Raw genomic sequence first — 23,825 nt, 5'->3', positions numbered from 1 at the left:
CTTATTACCATCCACCCCATAATATACAGCAGCCCAGAGAGGAGACGCTGCACTTATTACCATCCACCCCATAATATACAGCAGCCCGGAGAGGAGACGCTGCACTTATTACCATCCACCCCATAATATACAGCAGCCCAGAGAGGAGACGCTGCACTTATTACCATCCACCCCATAATATACAGCAGCCCAGAGAGGAGACGCTGCACTTATTACCCTCCACCCCGTAATACACAGCAGCCCGGAGAGGAGACGCTGCACTTATTACCCTCCACCCCATAATATACAGCAGCCCGGAGAGGAGACGCTGCACTTATTACCCTCCACCCCATAATATACAGCAGCCCGGAGAGGAGACGCTGCACTTATTACCCTCCACCCCATAATATACAGCAGCCCGGAGAGGAGACGCTGCACTTATTACCATCCACCCCGTAATACACAGCAGCCCGGAGAGGAGACGCTGCACTTATTACCCTCCACCCCATAATATACAGCAGCCCGGAGAGGAGACGCTGCACTTATTACCATCCACCCCGTAATACACAGCAGCCTGGAGAGGAGACGCTGCACTTATTACCATCCACCCCATAATACACAGCAGCCTGGAGAGGAGACGCTGCACTTATTACCCTCCACCCCATAATATACAGCAGCCTGGAGAGGAGACGCTGCACTTATTACCATCCACCCCGTAATACACAGCAGCCCGGAGAGGAGACACTGCACTTATTACCCTCCACCCCATAATATACAGCAGCCCAGAGAGGAGACGCTGCACTTATTACCATCCACCCCATAATACACAGCAGCCCGGAGAGGAGACGCTGCACTTATTACCATCCACCCCATAATACACAGCAGCCCGGAGAGGAGACGCTGCACTTATTACCCTCCACCCCATAATACACAGCAGCCCAGAGAGGAGACGCTGCACTTATTACCCTCCACCCCGTAATACACAGCAGCCCGGAGAGGAGACGCTGCACTTATTACCCTCCACCCCATAATATACAGCAGCCCGGAGAGGAGACGCTGCACTTATTACCCTCCACCCCATAATATACAGCAGCCTGGAGAGGAGACGCTGCACTTATTACCATCCACCACATAATACACAGCAGCCTGGAGAGGAGACGCTGCACTTATTACCCTCCACCCCATAATATACAGCAGCCCGGAGAGGAGACGCTGCACTTATTACCCTCCACCCCATAATATACAGCAGCCTGGAGAGGAGACGCTGCACTTATTACCCTCCACCCCGTAATACACAGCAGCCCGGAGAGGAGACGCTGCACTTATTACCCTCCACCCCATAATATACAGCAGCCCGGAGAGGAGACGCTGCACTTATTACCCTCCACCCCGTAATACACAGCAGCCCAGAGAGGAGACGCTGCACTTATTACCCTCCACCCCGTAATATACAGCAGCCTGGAGAGGAGACGCTGCACTTATTACCCTCCACCCCATAATACACAGCAGCCCAGAGAGGAGACGCTGCACTTATTACCCTCCACCCCATAATACACAGCAGCCCAGAGAGGAGACGCTGCACTTATTACCCTCCACCCCGTAATACACAGCAGCCCGGAGAGGAGACGCTGCACTTATTACCTCCACCCCATAATATACAGCAGCCCGGAGAGGAGACGCTGCACTTATTACCATCCACCCCATAATACACAGCAGCCCGGAGAGGAGACGCTGCACTTATTACCCTCCACCCCGTAATACACAGCAGCCCAGAGAGGAGACGCTGCACTTATTCCCCTCCACCCCGTAATATACAGCAGCCTGGAGAGGAGTCGCTGCACTTATTACCCTCCATCCCATAATATACAGCAGCCCAGAGAGGAGACGCTGCACTTATTACCCTCCACCCCATAATACACAGCAGCCCGGAGAGGAGACGCTGCACTTATTACCCTCCACCCCGTAATACACAGCAGCCCGGAGAGGAGACGCTGCACTTATTACCCTCCACCCCATAATACACAGCAGCCCGGAGAGGAGACGCTGCACTTATTACCATCCACCCCATAATATACAGCAGCCCGGAGAGGAGACGCTGCACTTATTACCTCCACCCCATAATACACAGCAGCCTGGAGAGGAGACGCTGCACTTATTACCCTCCACCCCATAATACACAGCAGCCTGGAGAGGAGACGCTGCACTTATTACCTCCACCCCATAATACACAGCAGCCTGGAGAGGAGACGCTGCACTTATTACCCTCCACCCCATAATACACAGCAGCCCGGAGAGGAGACGCTGCACTTATTACCTCCACCCCATAATACACAGCAGCCCGGAGAGGAGACGCTGCACTTATTACCCTCCACCCCATAATATACAGCAGCCCGGAGAGGAGACGCTGCACTTATTACCTCCACCCCATAATACACAGCAGCCCGGAGAAGAGACGCTGCACTTATTACCCTCCACCCCATAATACACAGCAGCCCGGAGAGGAGACGCTGCACTTATTACCCTCCACCCCATAATACACAGCAGCCCGGAGAGGAGACGCTGCACTTATTACCCTCCACCCCATAATACACAGCAGCCCGGAGAGGAGACGCTGCACTTATTACCCTCCACCCCATAATACACAGCAGCCCGGAGAGGAGACGCTGCACTTATTACCCTCCACCCCATAATACACAGCAGCCCGGAGAGGAGACGCTGCACTTATTACCCTCCACCCCATAATATACAGCAGCCCGGAGAGGAGACGCTGCACTTATTACCCTCCACTGCCCACTGTAGGGTAATATAGGGGGTTTGCGCCCTCGGATAATGTGCAGTCCCAGCCATGACCAGTAGGAGCCTCTCTAACACAATGCATCGGCCGTAGTGCGGTAGTGTTTATTGTCGCGGGGATTGCAGACATGTTGTCGTGGGGGATGGTAGACATGTTGTCGTGGGGGATGGTAGACATGTTGTCGCGGGGGATGGTAGACATGTTGTCTAGGGGGATGGTAGACATGTTGTCGCGGGGGATGGCAGACATTTTGTCCCGGGGTATGGCAGACATGTTGTCGCGGGGGATGGCAGACATGTTGTCGCGGGGGATGGCAGACATGTTGTCGCGGGGGATGGCAGACATGTTGTCGTGGGGGATGGCAGACATGTTGTCCTGGGGATGGCAGACCTGTTGTCGTGGGGGATGGCAGACATGTTGTCGCGGGGGATGGCAGACATGTTGTCACGGGGGATGGCAGACATGTTGTCGCGGGGTTTGGCAGACATGTTGTCGCGGGGATGGCAGACATGTTGTCGTGGGGGATGGCAGACATGTTGTCGCGGGTGATGGCAGACATGTTGTCGCGGGGGATGGCAGACATGTTGTCGCAGGGATGGCAGACATGTTGTCGCGGGGGATGGCAGACATGTTGTAGTGGGGATGGCAGACATGTTGTCGCGGGGGATAGCAGACATGTTTTCGCAGGGGACGGTAGACATGTTTTCGCGGGGGATGGCAGACATGTTGTCGTGGGGGATGGCAGACATGTTGCCGAGAGGGATGGCAGACATGTTGTCGCGGGGGATGGCTGACATGTTGTCACAGGGATGGCAGACATGTTGTCGCGAGGGATGGCAGACATGTTGTCGCGAGGGATGGCAGACATGTTGTCGCGGGGATGGCAGACATGTTGTCGCGGGGGATGGCAGACATGTTGTCGCGGGGGATGGCAGACATGTTGACGCGGGCGATGGCAGACATGTTGTCCCGGGGATGGCAGACATGTTGTCGCGGGGAATGGCAGCCATGTTGGCGCGAGGGATGGGAGCCATGTTGTCGCAGGGGATGGCAGACATGTTGTCGCGGGGGTTGGCAAACATGTTGTCGCGGGGATGGCAGACATGTTGTCGCGGGGGATGGCAGACATGTCGCGGGGGATGGCAGACATGTTGTCGCGCGGATGTCAGACATGTTGTCGCGGGGGATGGCAGACATGTTGTCGCGGGGATGTCAGACATGTTGTCGCGGGGGATGGCAGACATGTTGTCGCGGGGGATGGCAGACATGTTGTCGCGGGGGATGGCAGACATGTTTTCGCAGGGATGGCAGACATGTTGTCGCGGGGGATGGCAGACATGTTGTCGCGGGGGATGGCAGATATGTTGTCGTGGGGGATGGCAGACATGTCGCGGGGGATGGCAGACATGTTGTCGCGGGGGATGGCAGACATGTTGTCGCGGGGGATGGCAGACATGTTGTCGCGGGGGATGGCAGACATGTTGTCGCGGGGGATGGCAGACATGTTGTCGCGGGGGATGGCAGACATGTTTTCGCAGGGATGGCAGACATGTTGTCGCGGGGGATGGCAGACATGTTGTCGCGGGGGATGGCAGATATGTTGTCGTGGGGGATGGCAGACATGTCGCGGGGGATGGCAGACATGTTGTCGCGGGGGATGGCAGACATGTTGTCGCGGGGGATGGCAGACATGTTGTCGCGGGGGATGGCAGACATGTTGTCGCGGGGGATAGCAGACATGTTGTCGCGGGGGATGGCAGACATGTTGTCCCTGGGATGGCAGATATGTTGTCGCGGGGGATGGCAGACATGTTGGGGGGATGGCAGACATGTCACGTGGGATGGCAGACATGTTGTCGCGGGGGATGGCAGACATGTTGTCGCGGGGGATGGCAGACATGTTGTTGCGGGGGATGGCAGACATGTTGTCGCGGGGGATGGTAGACATGTTGTCGTGGGGGATGGCAGACATGTTGCCCCGGGGTATGGCAGACATGTTGTCGCGGGGGATGGCAGACATGTTGTCCCGGGGATGACAGACATGTTGTCGCGGGGGATGGCAGACATGTTGTCCCGGGGAATGGCAGCCATGTTGTCGCGGGGGATGGCAGCCTTGTTGTTGCGGGGGATCGCAGCCATGTTGTCGCGGGGGATGGCAGCCATGTTGTCGCGGGGGATGGCAGACATGTTGTCGTGGGGGTTGGCAGACATGTTGTCGCGGGGGATGGCAGTCATGTTGTCGCGGGGGATGGCAGATATGTTGTCATGGGGGATGGCAGACATGTTGTCGTGGGGGATGGCAGACATGTTGTCGCGGGGGATGGCAGACATGTCGCGGGGGATGGCAGACATGTTGTCGCGGGGGATGGCAGATATGTTGTCGTGGGGGATGACAGACATGTTGTCGCGTGGGATGGCAGACATGTCGCGGGGGATGGCTGACATGTTGTCGCGGGGGATGGCAGACATGTTGTTGCGGGGATGGCAGACATGTTGTCGCGGGGGATGGCAGACATGTTGTTGCGGGGGATGGCAGACATGTTGTTGCGGGGGATGGCAGACATGTTGTCGCGGGGGATGGCAGACATGTTGTCGCGGGGGATGGCAGACATGTCGCGGGGGATGGCAGACATGTTGTCGCGGGGGATGGCAGACATGTTGTCGCGGGGGATGGCAGATATGTTGTCGCGGGGGATGGCAGATATGTTGTTGCGGGGGATAGCAGACATGTTGTCGCGGGGGATGGCAGACATGTTGTCGCGGGGGATGGCAGACATGTTGTCCCTGGGATGGCAGATATGTTGTCGCGGGGGATGGCCGACATGTTGGGGGGATGGCAGACATGTCATGTGGGATGGCAGACATGTTGTTGCGGGGAATGGCAGACCTGTTTTCGCGGGGGATGGCAGACCTGTTGTCGCGGGGGATGGCAGACATGTTGTCGCGGGGGATGGCAGACATGTTGTCGCGGGGGATGGCAGACATGTTGTCCCTGGGATGGCAGATATGTTGTCGCGGGGGATGGCAGACATGTTGGGGGGATGGCAGACATGTCACGTGGGATGGCAGACATGTTGTCGCGGGGGATGGCAGACATGTTGTCGCAGGGGATGGCAGACATGTAGTTGCGGGGGATGGCAGACCTGTTGTCGCGGGGGATGGCAGACCTGTTGTCGCGGGGGATGGCAGACATGTTGTCGCGGGGATGGCAGACATGTTGTCGCGGGGGATGGCAGACATGTTGTCGCGGGGCATGGCAGACATGTTGTCGCGGGAATGGCAGACATGTTGGGGGGATGGCAGACATGTTGTCGCGGGGGATGGCAGACATGTTGTCGCGGGGGATGGCAGACATGTTGTCCCTGGGATGGCAGATATGTTGTCGCGGGGGATGGCAGACATGTTGGGGGGATGGCAGACATGTCACGTGGGATGGCAGACATGTTGTCGCTGGGGATGGCAGACATGTTGTCGCAGGGGATGGCAGACATGTTGTTGCAGGGGATGGCAGACCTGTTGTCGCGGGGGATGGCAGACCTGTTGTCGCGGGGGATGGCAGACCTGTTGTCGCGGGGCATGGCAGACATGTTGTCGCGGGAATGGCAGACATGTTGGGGGGATGGCAGACATGTTGTGGTGCAGACTGTGCACACTGAGGATTTTGTGTGGATTTTGGAGCAGATTTTGCTGTACAATCCAGATGAGACGACGCTTCGAAGCCTTGAGGAAGGATCTCCCTGTTCTCCTCTGATGCTGCACGTGCTCAGATCTCCAGAAATCTCTGATACAAAACTCCAAATGTGACGACCGAACAAAAAGAAGCAGAAAAAACCTCCCATGCATAAAACCGGCGTAAAAAACTCAGCCAGAAAAATAGACCTAAAAAAACTCCATGTGAACAGTCCAGTGAGACAATATGTATGAGTTCAGGGGGGCTGTAGGGTGATAGGTCAGGGGTTGTAGGGTCAGAGGTCGGGGGTTGTGGGGTCAGATGTTACACGCTGTAGGGTCAGAGGTCGGGGGACTGTAGGGTCAGATTTTTGGTGCTGTAGGGTCAGAGGTTGGGGTTTGCAGGGTCAGAGGTTGTGGGGTCAGATGTTGGATGCTATAGGGTCAGAGGTTGGAAGTTTCAGGGTCAGAGGTGGGGGTCTGTGGGGTCTGATGCTGGGTGCTGCTGAGGTGGGGGGCTGTGGAGTCTGATGTTGGGTGCTGTAGGGTCAGAGGTTGGAAGTTTCAGGATCAGAGATTGAGGTTGTGGGGTCAGATGTTGGGCGCTGTAGGGTCAGAGGTTTCATGGTCAGAGGTCGGGGGCTGTAGGGTCAGATGTTGGATGCTGTAGGGTCAGAGGTTGGAGGTTTCAGGGTCAGAGGTTGGGAACTGTGGGGTCAGATGTTGGGTGCTGTAGGCTCAGAGGTTGGGGGTTTCAGGGTCAGAGGTCTGGGGCTGTGGGGTCAGATGTTGGATGCTGTAGGGTCAGAGGTTTCAGGGTCAGAGGTCTGGGGATGTGGGGTTTGATGTTGGCTGCTGTAGGGTCAAAGGTTGGGGGTTTCGGGGTCAGAGGTCTGGGGCTGTTGGGTCAGATGTTGGATGCTGTAGGGTCAGAGGTTGGGGGTTTCAGGGTCAGAGGTGAGGGTCTGTGGGGTCAGATGTTGGATGCTGTAGGGTCAGAGGTTGGAGGTTTCAGGGTCAGAGGTGAGGGTCTGTGGGGTCAGATTTTTGGTGCTGTAGGGTCAGAGGTTGGAGGTTTCGGGGTCAGAGGTAAGGGTCTGTGGGGTCAGATTTTTGGTGCTGTAGGGTCAGAGGTTGGGGGTTTCAGGTTCAGAGGTGAGGGTCTGTGGGGTCAGATGTTGGGTGCTGTAGGGTCAGAGGTTGGAGGTTTCGGAGTCAGAGGTGAGGGTCTTGTGGGGTCAGATTTTTGGTGCTGCAGGGTCGGAGGTTGGGGGTTTCGAGGTCAGAGGATGGGGGCTGTAGGGTCAGAGGTCGGTTGCACTCACATATTCCACAGTCGTCACAGCAGTCGCACAGGTCGCTGCCCCAGCGTGGGCTCTGTGATACGGTCACGGTCTGCGTGGTGATGACTCCCGGCTGAGAGATGATGGCCTCCATCTGTTACCTGGATAGATGAACAGCGGGTCAGACATGAAGATGTTGACTCCACAGACAGACCAGCAGAAAGCCGTCCACCATAGGTGACCTGACCATCACCAGCACTTTATTAACCCCTTCACGGAGCCGCAGAACAGCACAGTCTGGCGCATGTCCCACACTTGACACCAGGGCACATGCTGCCACTGAGCCTGACCGGCTGAGCAGAGACACCGGGTACGCAGCTCCCCTGCACAGTGATAAGAAAGGATCTATGAAAGAGATTCCAGATCCAACCATGTGACATCCATGTCTAAACCTGCTGCTGTAACTCCTGCCCTGGTCGCCAGGTGGCGTCGCACTACTACTGCTGGATGCAGTGGGGCAGATTAGCTTTCGATTGCTGAGACTTGTTGTCCTTTCTTGTCCTCCTGTATACTCCCAGCAGACACTCTCTGGCTGCCGGTTATTGGATCAGCTAGACCTGGTCACTCTCTTCTTTTGCCATTCTGTGTTTCCTGTTCTCTGACCTCAGCTTGCCTCCTGATTTTGTCCCTGACGACCTCTCTTGCCTCTGGTTTGCTCCACCAGCCAGCAGCCCTTCTGTGCCAGCAATCCAGTGGACCCCATTATAAGACCAGAGAATAAAAGGTGAAGTCGGGATCCTCTGGGATCTGCCAGACGGAGTGGATTGTGCCAAGTCTGTCCGAGGTGGAAGACATCTGATCATAGCAAGGACACCGAGACCCAACCCCAACAAGGTGCCCAATGCTGAGGGCTCTGCGGCCTGGGTTTAGGGGGTAAATCTGATGTGATGAGGGGTATTGTGTGTATTTAGTGGACAGTGAGGTTTGGGGTGATGAGATTTGGGGTTGCAGGACACGTGGGGTCTTTATACAGTGAGGTCGGGGGTGATGAGATTTGGGGTACAGGACACGTGGGGTCTTTATACTGTGAGGTTGGGGGTGATGAGATTTGGGGTACAGGACACGTGGGGTCTTAATACAGTGAGGTCAGGTGTGATGAGATTTGGGGTACAGGACACGTGGGGTCTTTATAGAGTGAGGTCTGGGGTGATGAGATTTGGGGGTTCAGGACACGTGGGGTCTTTATACAGTGAGGTCGGGGGTGATGAGATTTGGGGGTACAGGACACGTGGGGTCTTTATACAGTGAGGTCGGGGATGACGAGATTTGGGGTACAGGACACGTGGGCTCTTTATACAGTGAGGTCGGGGGTGGTGAGATTTGGGGGTACAGGACACGTGAGGTCTTTATAGAGTGAGGTCTGGGGTGATGAGATTTGGGGGTTCAGGACACATGGGGTCTTTATACAGTGAGGTCGGGGGTGATGAGATTTGGGGGTGCAGGACACGTGGGGTCTTTATACAGTGAGGTCGGGGATGATGAGATTTGGGGTACAGGACACGTGAGGTCTTTATACAGTGAGGTCGGGGGTGATGAGATTTGGGGGTGCAGGACACGTGGGGTCTTTATACAGTGAGGTCGGGGGTGATGAGATTTGGGGGTGCAGGACACGTGGGGTCTTTATACAGTGAGGTCGGGGGTGATGAAATTTGGGGTACAGGACACGTGGGGTATTTATACAGTGAAGTCGGGGGTGATGAGATTTAAGGGTGCAGGACACGTGGGGTCTTTATACAGTGAGGTCGGGGGTGATGAGATTTGGGGGTGCAGGACACGTGGGGTCTTTATACAGTGAGGTCGGGGGTGATGAGATTTGGGGTTGCAGGACACGTGGGGTCTTTATAAAGTGAGGTCGGGGGTGATGAGATTTGGGGTACAGGACACGTGGGGTCTTTATACAGTGAGGTCGGGGTGATGAGATTTGGGGGTGCAGGACACGTGGGGTCTTTATACAGTGAGGTCGGGGGTGATAAGATTTTGGGGTACAGGACATGTGGGGTCTTTATACAGTGAGGTCGGGGGTGATGAGATTTGGGGGTGCAGGACACGTGGGGTCTTTATACAGTGAGGTCGGGGGTGATGAGATTTGGGGGTGCAGGACACGTGGGGTCTTTATACAGTGAGGTCGGGGGTGATGAGATTTGGGGTACAGGACACGTGAGGTCTTTATACAGTGAGGCCGGGGGTGATGAGATTTGGGGGTGCAGGACACGTGGGGTCTTTATACAGTGAGGTCGGGGGTGATGAGATTTGGGAGTACAGGACACGTGGGGTCTTTATACAGTGAGGTCAGGGGTGATGAGATTTGGGGGTACAGGACACGTGGGGTCTTTATACAGTGAGGTCGGGGGTGATGAGATTTGGGGGTACAGGACACGTGGGGTCTTTATACAGTGAGGTTGGGGGTGATGAGATTTGGGGGTACAGGACACGTGGGGTCTTTATACAGTGAGTTCGGGGGTGATGAGATTTGGGGGTACAGGACACGTGGGGTCTTTATACAGTGAGGTCGGGGTGATGAGATTTGGGGGTACAGGACATGTGGGGTCTTTATACAGTGAGGTCGGGGGTGATGAGATTTGGGGGTACAGGACACGTGGGGTCTTTATACAGTGAGGTCGGGGGTGATGAGATTTGGGGGTACAGGACACATGGAGACCTTTTTCCCCAGAAATGCCTGAAGCCAAGAATCCGAGGAGACGACGAAGAAACAAAACTTAGTGACAAGAAACCAAATCTAAGTACAGCGGAAGCTGCGGAGGTCGGAGCCCTGACAATAACGGAACCTGCGGAGGTCGGAGCCCTGACAATAACGGAACCTGCAGAGGTCGGAGCCCTGACAATAACGGAAGCTGCGGAGGTCGGAGCCCTGACAATAACGGAAGCTGCGGAGGTTGGAGCCCTGACAATAACGGAAGCTGTGGAGGTCGGAGCCCTGACAATAACGGAAGCTGTGGAGGTCGGAGCCCTGACAATAACGGAAGCTGCGGAGGTTGGAGCCCTGACAATAACGGAACCTGCGGAGGTCGGAGCCCTGACAATAACGGAAGCTGCGGAGGTTGGAGCCCTGACAATAACGGAAGCTGCGGAGGTCGGAGCCCTGACAATAACGGAAGCTGCGGAGGTTGGAGCCCTGACAAGAACGGATGCTGTGGAGGTCGGAGCCCTGACAATAACGGAAGCTGCGGAGGTCGGAGCCCTGACAATAACGGAAGCTGCGGAGGTTGGAGCCCTGACAATAACGGAAGCTGCGGAGGTTGGAACCCTGACAATAACGGAAGCTGCGGAGGTCGGAGCCCTGACAATTACGGAAGCTGTGGAGGTCGGAGCCCTGACAATAACGGAAGCTGTGGAGGTCGGAGCCCTGACAATAACGGAAGCTGCGGAGGTTGGAGCCCTGACAATAACGGAACCTGCGGAGGTCGGAGCCCTGACAATAACGGAAGCTGCGGAGGTTGGAGCCCTGACAATAACGGAACCTGCGGAGGTCGGAGCCCTGACAATAACGGAAGCTGCGGAGGTTGGAGCCCTGACAATAACGGAAGCTGCGGAGATCGGAGCCCTGACAATGACGGAAGCTGCGGAGGTTGGAGCCCTGACAAGGACGGAAGCTGTGGAGGTCGGAGCCCTGACAATAACGGAAGCTGTGGAGGTCGTAGCCCTGACAATAACGGAAGCTGTGGAGGTCGGAGCCCTGACAATAACAGAACCTGCGGAGGTTGGAGCCCTGACAATAACGGAAGCTGCGGAGGTTGGAGCCCTGACAATAATGGAAGCTGCGGAGGTTGGAGCCCTGACAATAACGGAAGCTGTGGAGGTCGGAGCCCTGACAATTACGAAAGCTGCAGAGGTCGGAGCCCTGACAATAACCTACCCATTCATACGTTAGTGTAGAGGACGCATCTTCTGGGGGGGCTGTCTAATCATTGTGCAAGGATGCAGGAGATGGGCGGTCACGAGACACTAATGATGGAGGAGAGGGGCGGTCACCAGACACTGATGATGGAGGAGACGGGCGGTCACCAGACACTGATGATGGAGGAGACGGGCAGTCACCAGACACTGATGATGGAGGAGACGGGCGGTCACCAGACACTGATGATGGAGGAGATAGGTGGTCACCAGACACTGATGATGGAGGAGACGGGCAGTCACCAGACACTGATGATGGAGGAGACGGGCGGTCACCAGACACTGATGATGGAGAAGACGGGCGGTCACCAGACACTGATGATGGAGGAGATAGGTGGTCACCAGACACTGATGATGGAGGAGGCGGGCGGTCACCAGACACTGATGAAGGAGGAGATGGGCGGTCACCAGACACTGATGAAGGAGGAGATGGGCGGTCACCAGACACTGATGATGGAGGAGACGGGCGGTCACTAGACACTGATGATGGAGGAGACGGGCGGTCACCAGATACTAATGATGGAGGAGATGGGTGGTCACCAGACACTGCTGAGGAGAGCTGTTTTTGGCAGAAAAGGATGCAGCACTGGAGCAGAGGAAAGAAAGGTGAGTAGAAGTGTTTTTTTCATGTGTGCAAGTGATGGGGGGCCATGTATACCAGGATAGGGGGACCATGCATATCAGGATTGGGGATGAGGGGCCATGCATACCAGGATTTGGGATGAAGGGGCCATGCATACCAGGATTGGGGATGAGGAGGGCCATGCATACCAGGATTGGGGATGAGGGGGGCCATGCATACCAGGATTGGGGATGAGGGGGCCCATGCATACCAGGATTGGGGATGAGGGGGACCATGCATACCAGGATTGGAGATGAGGGGGGCCATGCATACCAGGATTGGGGATGAGGGGGGCCATGCATACCAGGATTGGGGATGAGGGGGGCCATGCATACCAGGATTGGGGATGAGGGGGCCAGGCATACCAGGATTGGGGATGAGGGGGCCAGGCATACCAGAATTGGGGATGAGGGGGCCATACATACCAGGATTGGGGATGAGGGGGCCATGCATACCAGGATTGGGAATGAGGGGGGCATGCATACCAGGATTGAGGATGATGGGGCCATACATACCAGGATTGGGGATGAGGGGGCCATGCATACCAGGATTGGTGATGAGGGGGCCATGCATACCAGAATTGGGGATGAGGTTGCCATGCATACCAGGATTGGGGATGAGGGAGCCATGCATACCAGAATTGGGGATGAGGGGGCCATGCATACAAGGATTGGGGATGAGGGGGCCATGCATACCAGGATTGGGGATGAGGGGGCCATGCATACCAGGATTGAGGATGAGGGGGCCATGCATACCAGGATTGAGGATGAGGGGGCTATGCATACCAGGATTGAGGATGAGGGGGCCATGCATACCAGGATTGGGGATGAGGGGGCCATGCATACCAGGATTGGGACATGTGAACACGGCCTTACAAACGCAAAAAAGAAAAGATAAAGATGAGAAAGTTCTGGCGGCTCCGACTGTGAATGAAGGAACAAAAAATCCACAGGTCCCAACTAGAGATGAGCAGGACGCACAGATGATGTCGCGTTGCCCTGGGTGAACAAAAGCCGCCGGGGACGCCGGAATATTAGAGATTCACGGCCTCCTGTCCAGCCGCCGGGTAACGCTGACCTGGAGGCTGGACCAGAGACCCGGGAATCCATCCACCCATTTCTAGTCCCAACTGTTCCAGATACAGCGGACAGTCCTGGATTTGGGTCTACAACCTACATTCTGTCACGGACGTCTTCTGAATGCCCCTCATTACCAGCGCCCCTCTGACAACTCCTCCTGCCAGGGGAGAAAGAAATGGTAATGGGAATGAGTTGGGGTGTGGCCAGGGGCTTGGTCAAAAGGATAGCAGATACTGATGATGGAGGTGACGGACGGTCACCAGATACTGATGATGGAGGTGACGGACGGTCACCAGATACTGATGATGGAGGTGACGGACGGTCACCAGATACTGATGATGGAGGTGACGGGCGGTCACCAGATGCTGATGATGGAGGTGAGGGACGGTCACCAGATTCTGATGATGGAGGTGAGGGACGGTCACCAGATTCTGATGATGGAGGTGAGGGACGGTCACCAGATACTAATGATGGAGGTGAGGGACGGTCACCAGATTCTGATGATGGAGGTGAGGGACGGTCACCAGATTCTGATGATGGAGGTGAGGGACGGTCACCAGATACTGATGATGGAGGTGAGGGACGGTCACCAGATTCTGATGATGGAGGTGAGGGACGGTCACCAGATTCTGATGATGGAGGTGAGGGACGGTCACCAGATACTGATGATGGAGGTGAGGGACGGTCACCAGATTCTGATGATGGAGGTGAGGGACGGACACCAGATTCTGATGATGAAGAAGAAAGGCGGTCACCAGATACTGATGATGGAGGTGAGGGACGGTCACCAGATTCTGATGATGGAGGTGAGGGACGGTCACCAGATTCTGATGATGGAGGTGAGGGACGGTCACCAGATACTGATGATGGCAGCACATAAATAAAAGACAAATTGTTGAGGAGAAGCGATTGCAGTGTAGGAGAAATGAGATCAGATCCTGGGATTTGGCCGTGGATGGACGTCAGAAGGGCGACGTGTAACAGAGGAGCCATCTAGGTGGACGAGGGAAAGGGGGCTATACTTATATATGAATAAAAAGGGCAGAAAGTGCAGTACAGACGGCAGTGTGGAGAGAGGAGAAGCCGGATATGACCTCAATATGAGCCGCTGAATGGGGGCCAGAAAGTGCCGCGGAAGACGTGGTCAGACTAATGGGGGGAAACTAACAGAAAAAAGAGTTAAAAAGGGGGACGAAAAATGAAATGGGGATAATAATCTTCATAAATACAAAATCATGGACAAGAATAATGAAACAATAAGCAGGGGATAATTTAAAATACAAAAAAACGTAACTGCGGCAATGAGGTTGATTCCAAATCACAACCCAATATCCAGCGTGAGCGTTCTCATAGGCAAAGTTACCCCAAAGGGCTTATCCAGAGCCCTTATCAGAAAACTAGGAACCTATCACAAAAACAGGGCACCCAGCCCAAAACTGCCCCGCTGGCTCCCAAAACCGCCCCGCAGGCTCCCAAAACCGCCCCGCACGCTCCCAAAACCGCCCCGCAGGCTCCCAAAACCGCCCCGCACGCTCCCAAAACCGCCCCACAGGCTCCCAAAACCGCCCCGCAGGCTCCCAAAACCGCCCCGCAGACTCCCAAAACTGCCCCACAGGCTCTCAAAACTGCCCCACAGGCTCTCAAAACTGCCCCGCAGGCTCCCAAAACTGCCCCGCAGGCTCCCAAAACCGCCCCGCAGGCTCCCAAAACCACCCCACAGGCTCTAAAAACCGCCCCACAGGCTCCCAAAACCGCCCCGCAGGCTCCCAAAACCGCCCCGCAGGCTCCCAAAACCGCCCCGCAGGCTCCCAAAACTGCCCCGCAGGCTCCCAAAACCACCCCACAGGCTCCCAAAACCGCCCCGCAGGCTCCCAAAACTGCCCCGCAGGCTCCCAAAACCACCCCACAGGCTCTAAAAACCGCCCCACAGGCTCTCAAAACTGCCCCGCTGGCTCCCAAAACCGCCCCGCAGGCTCCCCAAACCGCCCCGCAGGCTCCCAAAACCGCCCCGCAGGCTCCCAAAACCGCCCCGCAGGCTCCCAAAACCGCCCCGCACGCTCCCAAAACCGCCCCGCAGGCTCCCAAAACCGCCCCGCAGGCTCCCAAAACCGCCCCGCAGGCTCCCAAAACTGTCCCGCAGGCTCCCAAAACCGCCCCGCAGGCTCCCAAAACCGCCCCACAGGCTCTCAAAACTGCCCCACAGGCTCCCAAAACTGCCCCACAGGCTCCCAAAACCGCCCCGCAGGCTCCCAAAACTGCCCCGCAGGCTCCCAAAACTGCCCCGCAGGCTCCCAAAACTGCCCCGCAGGCTCTCAAAACTGCCCCACAGTCTCTCAAAACTGCCCCGCAGTCTCTCAAAACTGCCCCGCAGGCTCCCAAAACTGCCCCGCAGGCTCCCAAAACCGCCCCGCTGGCTCCCAAAACTGGCCCGCAGGCTCCCAAAATCGCCCCGCAGGCTCCCAAAACCGCCCCGCAGGCTCCCAAAACCGCCCCGCAGGCTCCCAAAACTGTCCCGCAGGCTCCCAAAACTGCCCCGCAGGCTCCCAAAACTGCCCCGCAGGCTCCCAAAACCGTCCCGCAGGCTCCCAAAACCGCCCCGCAGGCTCCCAAAACCGCCCCGCAGGCTCCCAAAACCGCCCCGCAGGCTCCCAAAACCGCCCCGCTGGCTCCCAAAACTGCCCCGCAGGCTCCCAAAACTGCCCCGCAGGCTCCCAAAACTGCCCCACAGGCTCTCAAAACTGCCCCACAGTCTCTCAAAACTGCCCCGCAGTCTCTCAAAACTGCCCCGCAGGCTCCCAAAACTGCCCCGCAGGCTCCCAAAACCGCCCCGCTGGCTCCCAAAACTGGCCTGCAGGCTCCCAAAATCGCCCCGCAGGCTCCCAAAACCGCCCCGCAGGCTCCCAAAACCGCCCCGCAGGCTCCCAAAACCGCCCCGCAGGCTCCCAAAACTGCCCCGCAGGCTCCCAAAACCGTCCCGCAGGCTCCCAAAACCGCCCCGCAGGCTCCCAAAACCGCCCCGCAGGCTCCCAAAACCGCCCCGCACGCTCCCAAAACCGCCCCGCAGGCTCCCAAAACCGTCCCGCAGGCTCCCAAAACCGTCCCGCAGGCTCCCAAAACCGCCCCGCAGGCTCCCAAAACCGTCCCGCAGGCTCCCAAAACTGCCCCACAGGCTCCCAAAACTGCCCCACAGGCTCCCAAAACCGTCCCGCAGGCTCCCAAAACTGCCCCGCAGGCTCCCAAAACTGCCCCGCAGGCTCCCAAAACTGCCCCACAGGCTCTCAAAACTGCCCCGCAGGCTCCCAAAACCGCCCCACAGGCTCTCAAAACTGCCCCACAGGCTCCCAAAACTGCCCCACAGGCTCCCAAAACCGCCCCGCAGGCTCCCAAAACTGCCCCGCAGGCTCCCAAAACTGTCCCGCAGGCTCCCAAAACTGCCCCGCAGGCTCCCAAAACTGCCCCGCAGGCTCCCAAAACCGCCCCGCAGGCTCCCAAAACCGCCCCGCAGGCTCCCAAAACCGCCCCGCAGGCTCCCAAAACCGCCCCGCTGGCTCCCAAAACTGCCCCGCAGGCTCCCAAAACTGCCCCGCAGGCTCCCAAAACTGCCCCACAGGCTCTCAAAACTGCCCCACAGTCTCTCAAAACTGCCCCGCAGTCTCTCAAAACTGCCCCGCAGGCTCCCAAAACTGCCCCGCAGGCTCCCAAAACCGCCCCGCTGGCTCCCAAAACTGGCCTGCAGGCTCCCAAAATCGCCCCGCAGGCTCCCAAAACCGCCCCGCAGGCTCCCAAAACCGCCCCGCAGGCTCCCAAAACCGCCCCGCAGGCTCCCAAAACTGCCCCGCAGGCTCCCAAAACTGCCCCGCAGGCTCCCAAAACCGTCCCGCAGGCTCCCAAAACCGCCCCGCAGGCTCCCAAAACCGCCCCGCAGGCTCCCAAAACCGCCCCGCAGGCTCCCAAAACCGCCCCGCAGGCTCCCAAAACCGCCCCGCACGCTCCCAAAACCGCCCCGCAGGCTCCCAAAACCGTCCCGCAGGCTCCCAAAACCGTCCCGCAGGCTCCCAAAACCGCCCCGCAGGCTCCCAAAACCGTCCCGCAGGCTCCCAAAACTGCCCCGCAGGCTCCCAAAACTGCCCCACAGGCTCCCAAAACTGCCCCACAGGCTCCCAAAACCGTCCCGCAGGCTCCCAAAACTGCCCCGCAGGCTCCCAAAACTGCCCCACAGGCTCCCAAAACTGCCCCACAGGCTCCCAAAACCGCCCCGCAGGCTCCCAAAACTGCCCTGCAGGCTCCCAAAACTGCCCCACAGGCTCTCAAAACTGCCCCGCAGGCTCCCAAAACTGCCCCGCAGGCTCCCAAAACCGCCCCACAGGCTCGTGCAGGCGATGATTTTAATTGTAATTTTATCACAACTTTTAATTCAGCGCTTGGGTCCATTCGAAACTCATTGCAGAAACATTGTCACATTCTTCTAAAAGGTCCGATCCTGTGTCCTCTGATTCCTAAACAGCTGAAGGTTCCCTTCAGACGAGCCCCTACAAAACATCGTAGCCCCCAACCGCCTGAAACACACGAGCCCCAGGGGTGCACGCGCCAATAAACCTTCACAAAGAAATGGGCGCTCTACATGCTTTTCGAGACAATGCCTTTGTTGCAACAGCATTAAACATAATAGCCAAACGTATGAGTCTACCCATAGAGGTGAAGCTTTTACTACCAAGTCACATAGGAGCTGTCAATCTGGCTTCATTATATCCCTGCTGTGGCCTGCGGTAGGTGGGCAGGACCCCCCGGACCCTACACCGGAGGCTTAACTCTCATCGCTTCAATATTGTAAAAGGTTTCATGAATCTGTCTCTATCACACCCAGTGAATCCATTTCCCTTCATCTCCCAAACCCTATGGAAGCCTTGAAGAGAAAAGCTATATATTGGCCATACAGGGTCAGCAGCCCTGAACCCTATGGACTCCATGAAATTCCGGAGATTTTTACTTCATTACTTATTTGATTCTGTTTTAGCTCTGCCCAGTCGTTGCACAGGGTCACAGATCCCTTTTCTTATGTATTTGAATCCCCTTCTGATTGTTATGTTAATATTCATTTCTATTAATATCTCCCATTTTCATTCTATATCACAATGTGTCTTGTCCTGAATAATCACTATACACGTGATCTTGGATCCAATTGATCCATTCTTGAAAATTCATTTCTAAAATGTTTTGTATTTTAAATTATCCCCTGCTTATTGTTTCATTATTCTTGTCCATGATTTTGTATTTATGAAGATTATTATCCCCATTTCATTTTTCGTCCCCCCTTTTTAACTCTTTTTTCTGTTAGTTTCCCCCCATTAGTCTGACCGCGTCTTCCGCGGCACTTTCTGGCCCCCATTCAGCGGCTCATATTGAGGTCATATCCGGCTTCTCCTCTCTCCACACTGCCGTCTGTACTGCACTTTCTGCCCTTTTATTCATATATAAGTATAGCCCCCTTTCCTGTATCCCCTTTCCCTCACCCACCCAGATGGCTCCTTTCCTTTCTCCTCTTCCCCACAGTTGCCTGGGTGGTTCCCCTGTTAAATATTCACTCACTGACTTTTATTCACCGCCCCATCCTGGGGTCTTCTCCCACTTCTCCCACATTGCAATTATTCACCTCTTTACATTGTATCAGTATTAAGGGTGGTCCTTTTTTTTTTCTACCCAACTTTATTTATTTGAAATTACCAGTGTAACGTCCCCCCCCTTCCTAATTTTCCCATTGGTGTAAGTGTTCCTGTGGGTGTTCCCTATGTAACTGCCATCCATTTTGGGCCTTTAAAAACCCATCCGTTCTCATGCTGTACACATTTGTTTTTTTACTTGAAAAAGACGCCGGTGCGGCATTCAAACGCATTGTTAATAAAAAGCCTTTTCATCATCATCATCATCATCATCTCTGAACAATTGATTTACTTCAGCAAGGCAGCCCACCTACATGTTTATCCTACTAGATCCAGATACTGATAATGGAGGCAACTGGCGGTCACCAGATACTGATGATGGAGGCGACGGGCAGTCACCAGATACTGATGATGGAGGCGATGGGCGGTCAGCAGATACTGATGATGGAGGCAAAGGGCTGTTACCAGATACTGATGATGGAGGCCATGGGTGGTCACCAGATACTGATGATGGGGAGGCAACGAGCAGTTACCAGATACTGATGTTGGAGGCGAAGTGCGGTCACCAGACACTGATGATGGTGGAGATGGGCGGTCAGCAGATACTGATGATGGTGGAGATGGGCGGTCAGCAGATACTGATGATGGAGGCAAAGGGCTGTTACCAGATACTGATGATGGAGGCCATGGGTGGTCACCAGATACTGATGATGGGGAGGCGACGAGCAGTTACCAGATACTGATGATGGAGGTGACGGGCGGTCACTAGATACTGATGATGGAGGTGACGGGCAGTCACTAGATGCTGATGATGGAGGTGCCGGCGGTCACTACACACTGATGATGGAGGTGATGACGAGCCGCAAAGCTACTTTGCATTGTGGATGGAGGAGACAAAACTGGAGCTTTTTGGTATCACATCAGCTCTGGTCACAGACGCAAGAACGAAGCAAAGAACAGAACATTGTGTGGCGCCCCTGAGGGTTTAGGCGCCACAGGGGTACTGCACCTCAGATAGAGGTGTGGTATCTCCTCTCTCAGGTAAGGATGGAGCATTTCACAGGACCCTGCTTTACACCCAACACTACACCACTCCCACCTGCAGGGGGCCTAAATGCACCAGGGTGCAGTCCCGACCCAGGATAGAGGAGATGGGGGGAACCAAAGATAGCGGGAACCATGTAGTGGGTGTGGGTGGAGGAAGCACTTTACATTTGCACTTAACAAAAATATATATATAGAGTGGCCATCTTTATAACCTGGTCTTTAGTCGTGGTTCCTGAGGAAGGCGAGTCAGCATAAGGCTGCGGTCGGCTGAGGGTCCACGATTCCCGGTTTCAGGCCTTGAGACGGGGATTGGGGCAGAGTTGAGTTACAGCCAGCTCTGTCTCTGGTCAAAGTCCAGCCAAGAAGGCCCAGGAGAGAAGCAGAGGAGATCCACAGGCAAAAGGATCCCAGGGGGATACGGACGGAGCGGAGTCACCACCTGTATACCTCACTCTGGCCCAGCCAGAGGGACTCCTGCCGCAAGAGGGGACCGGCCCCCGATATCTGACTTTGTCACTTTACGTCTCAGTCAGAAAAGCCCGGAGGCTCAGCGGACGGAGCGGAGTCGCCACCTGTACCCTTAAACCTGTGTATAACCAGTGGGAGACCCAGCCTTACACCACTTACGGACAGGAGAGGACTTAGTGGGAGAAACTAGGAACACCCCGGCGGGGTCCTGACCGGTGCTCCTGAAATACCTGGGAAGTGCTGGACCCCCTTCCTGGTGGCCGCAGCGCGCCATGAGGAGCAAAGAGAAACTTTGCAGCTGATGCTATAACATCGTGAGTAAAGCTTGGATGACTTCATCTACCGCCTCCGGCTACTTATTTCAGTGCGACACAGCACCGACTACTACTCCCCTGATCTTCCTCACTGCCCTGAGGCTCTGCTCCGCCTGTGGGGAGTAGTACCAGCTAAGCTGCCACGACACCCGCCTCAGAGGACTGTTGCAGCGCTGGTGGCAATCACCAGGAACCACAGGTGGCGTAATAGATCATACACATCTAAAAGCCCATTATTTTTATGCGACAGCCCTGGGCACAGAATGGGTCAAGGCCACGACTGCATCCCCACCACCACCTTACAGAGACCCGGCTCCGAGTAACTCCATCGCCCAGGGAGGGAGTAGCAACACCACCTGCTGTGACACATGGAGGAGCTCGGGGATGTTCAGGGGCGGCTCTGCTGTGACATATGGAGGAGCTCGGGGATGATCTGGGGCGGCTCTGCTGTGACACATGGAGGAGCTCGGGGATGATCTGGGGCGGCTCTGCTGTGACACATTGTGGAGCTCGGGGATGTTCTGGGGCGGCTCTGCTGTGACACATGGAGGAGCTCGGGGATGATATGGGGCGGCTCTGCTGTGACACATGGAGGAGCTCGGGGATGTTCTGGGGCAGCTCTGCTGTGACACATGGAGGAGCTCGGGGATGATCTGGGGCGGCTCTGCTGTGACATGGAGGAGCTTGGGGATGATCTGGGGCAGTTCTGCTGTGACACATGGAGGAGCTCGGGGATGATCTGGGGCAGCTCTGCTGTGACACATGGAGGAGCTCGGGGATGATCTGGGGCGGCTCTGCTGTGACATGGAGGAGCTTGGGGATGATCTGGGGCAGTTCTGCTGTGACACATGGAGGAGCTCGGGGATGATCTGGGGCGGCTCTGCTGTGACACATGGAGGAGCTCGGGGATGATCTGGGGTGGCTCTGCTGTGACACATGGAGGAGCTCGGGGATGATCTGGGGCGGTTCTGCTGTGATACATGGTGGAGCTTGGGGATGATCAGGGGCGGCTCTGCTGTGACACATGGAGGAGCTCGGGGATGATCTTGGGTGGCTCTGCTGTGACACATGGAGGAGCTCGGGGATGATCTGGGGCGGCTCTGCTGTGACACATGGAGGAGCTCGGGGATGATCTGGGGTGGCTCTGCTGTGACACATGGAGGAGCTCGGGGATGATCTGGGGTGGCTCTGCTGTGACACATGGAGGAGCTCGGGGATGATCTGGGGCGGCTCTGCTGTGATACATGGTGGAGCTTGGGGATGATCTGGGGTGGCTCTGCTGTGACACATGGAGGAAGTCGGGGATGATCTGGGGCGGCTCTGCTGTGATACATGGAGGAGCTCGGGGATGATCTGGGGCGGTTCTGCTGTGACACATGGAGGAGCTCGGGGATGATCTGGGGTGGCTCTGCTGTGACACATGGAGGAAGTCGGGGATGATCTGGGGCGGCTCTGCTGTGATACATGGAGGAGCTCGGGGATGATCTGGGGCGGTTCTGCTGTGATACATGGAGGAGCTCGGGGATGATCTGGGGCGGTTCTGCTGTGACACATGGAGGAGCTCGGGGATTATCTGGGGTGGCTCTGCTGTGACACATGGAGGAGCTCAGGGATGATCTGGGGTGGCTCTGCTGTGACACATGGAGGAGCTCGGGGATGATCTGGGGTGGCTCTTCTGTGATACATGGAGGAGCTCGGGGATGATCTGGGGCGGATCTGCTGTGACACATGGAGGAGCTCGGGGATGATCTGGGGCGGTTCATCTGTGACACATGGAGGAGCTCGGGGATGATCTGAATCGGCTCTGCTGTGATACATGGAGGAGCTCGGGGATGATCTGGGGCGGCTCTGCTGTGACACATGGAGGAGCTCCGGGATGATCTGGGGAAGCTCCGCTGTGACACATGGAGGAGCTCGGGGATGTCCTGGGGCGGCTCTGCTGTGACACATGGAGGAGCTCGGGGATGATCTGGATCGGCTCTGCTGTGACACATGGAGGAGCTCGGGGATGATCTGGGGTGGCTCTGCTGTGACACATGGAGGAGCTCGGGGATGATCTGGGGCGGCTCTGCTGTGACACATGGAGGAGCTCCGGGATGATCTGGGGCGGCTCTGCTGTGAAACATGGAGGAGCTCCGGGATGATCTGGGGCGGCTCTGCTGTGACACATGGAGGAGCTCGGGGATGATCTGGGGCGGCTCTGCTGTGACACATGGAGTAGCTCGGGGATGTCCTGGGGCGGCTCTGCTGTGATACATGGTGGAGCTTGGGGATGATCAGGGGCGGCTCTGCTGTGACACATGGAGGAGCTCGGGGATGGTCTGGGGCGGCTCTGGTGTGACACAAGGAGAAACTTGGGGATGATCTGGGGCGGCTCTGCTGTGACACATGGAGGAGCTCGGGGATGATCTGGGGCGGCTCTGCTGTGACACATGGAGGAACTTGGGAATGATCTGGGGCGGCACTGCTGTGACACATGGAGGAGCTCAGGGATGATCTGCGGCGACTCTGCTGTGACACATGGAGGAGCTCGGGGATAATCTGGGGCGGCTCTGCTGTGACACATGGAGGAGCTCCGGGATGATCTGGGGCGGCTCTGCTGTGACACATGGAGGAGCTCCGGGATGATCTGGATCGGCTCTGCTGTGATACATGGAGGAGCTCGGGGATGATCTGGGGCGGCTCTCCTGTGACACATGGAGGAGCTCCGGGATGATCTGGGGCGGTTCAGCTGTGACACATGGAGGAGCTCGGGGATGATCTGGGGCGGCTCTGCTGTGACACATGGAGGAGCTCGGGGATGATCTGGGGCGGCTCTGCTGTGACACATGGAGGAGCTCGGGGATGATCTGGGGCGGCTCTGCTGTGACACATGGAGGAGCTCGGGGATGATCTGGGGCGGCTCTGCTGTGACACATGGAGGAGCTTGGGGATGATCTGG

At 56.6% G+C, this 23,825-nt stretch overlaps 1 protein-coding gene across 1 annotated transcript in view; it reads right to left on the bottom strand.

Annotated features, from left to right (window-relative positions):
• The window catches only part of LOC141165481 (placenta-specific gene 8 protein-like), a 57,631-nt gene that overhangs the window by 17,040 nt on the left and 16,766 nt on the right, over nt 1-23,825 (bottom strand). The window contains exon 2 of the mRNA XM_073651085.1: nt 7,768-7,886. Coding sequence (XP_073507186.1) covers nt 7,768-7,879 — 112 coding nt within the window. The 5' untranslated portion in view covers nt 7,880-7,886. The remainder of the gene's footprint in view (nt 1-7,767; nt 7,887-23,825) is intronic.

The sequence above is a fragment of the Phyllobates terribilis genome, unplaced genomic scaffold (assembly GCF_046119375.1).
Source record: "Phyllobates terribilis strain yellow unplaced genomic scaffold, ASM4611937v1 Scaffold_11__3_contigs__length_659146591, whole genome shotgun sequence".
NCBI lineage: Eukaryota > Metazoa > Chordata > Amphibia > Anura > Dendrobatidae > Phyllobates > Phyllobates terribilis.
Note: the sequence above shows the minus strand (reverse complement) of the source record. Positions and strands in the feature narration are given on the sequence as shown.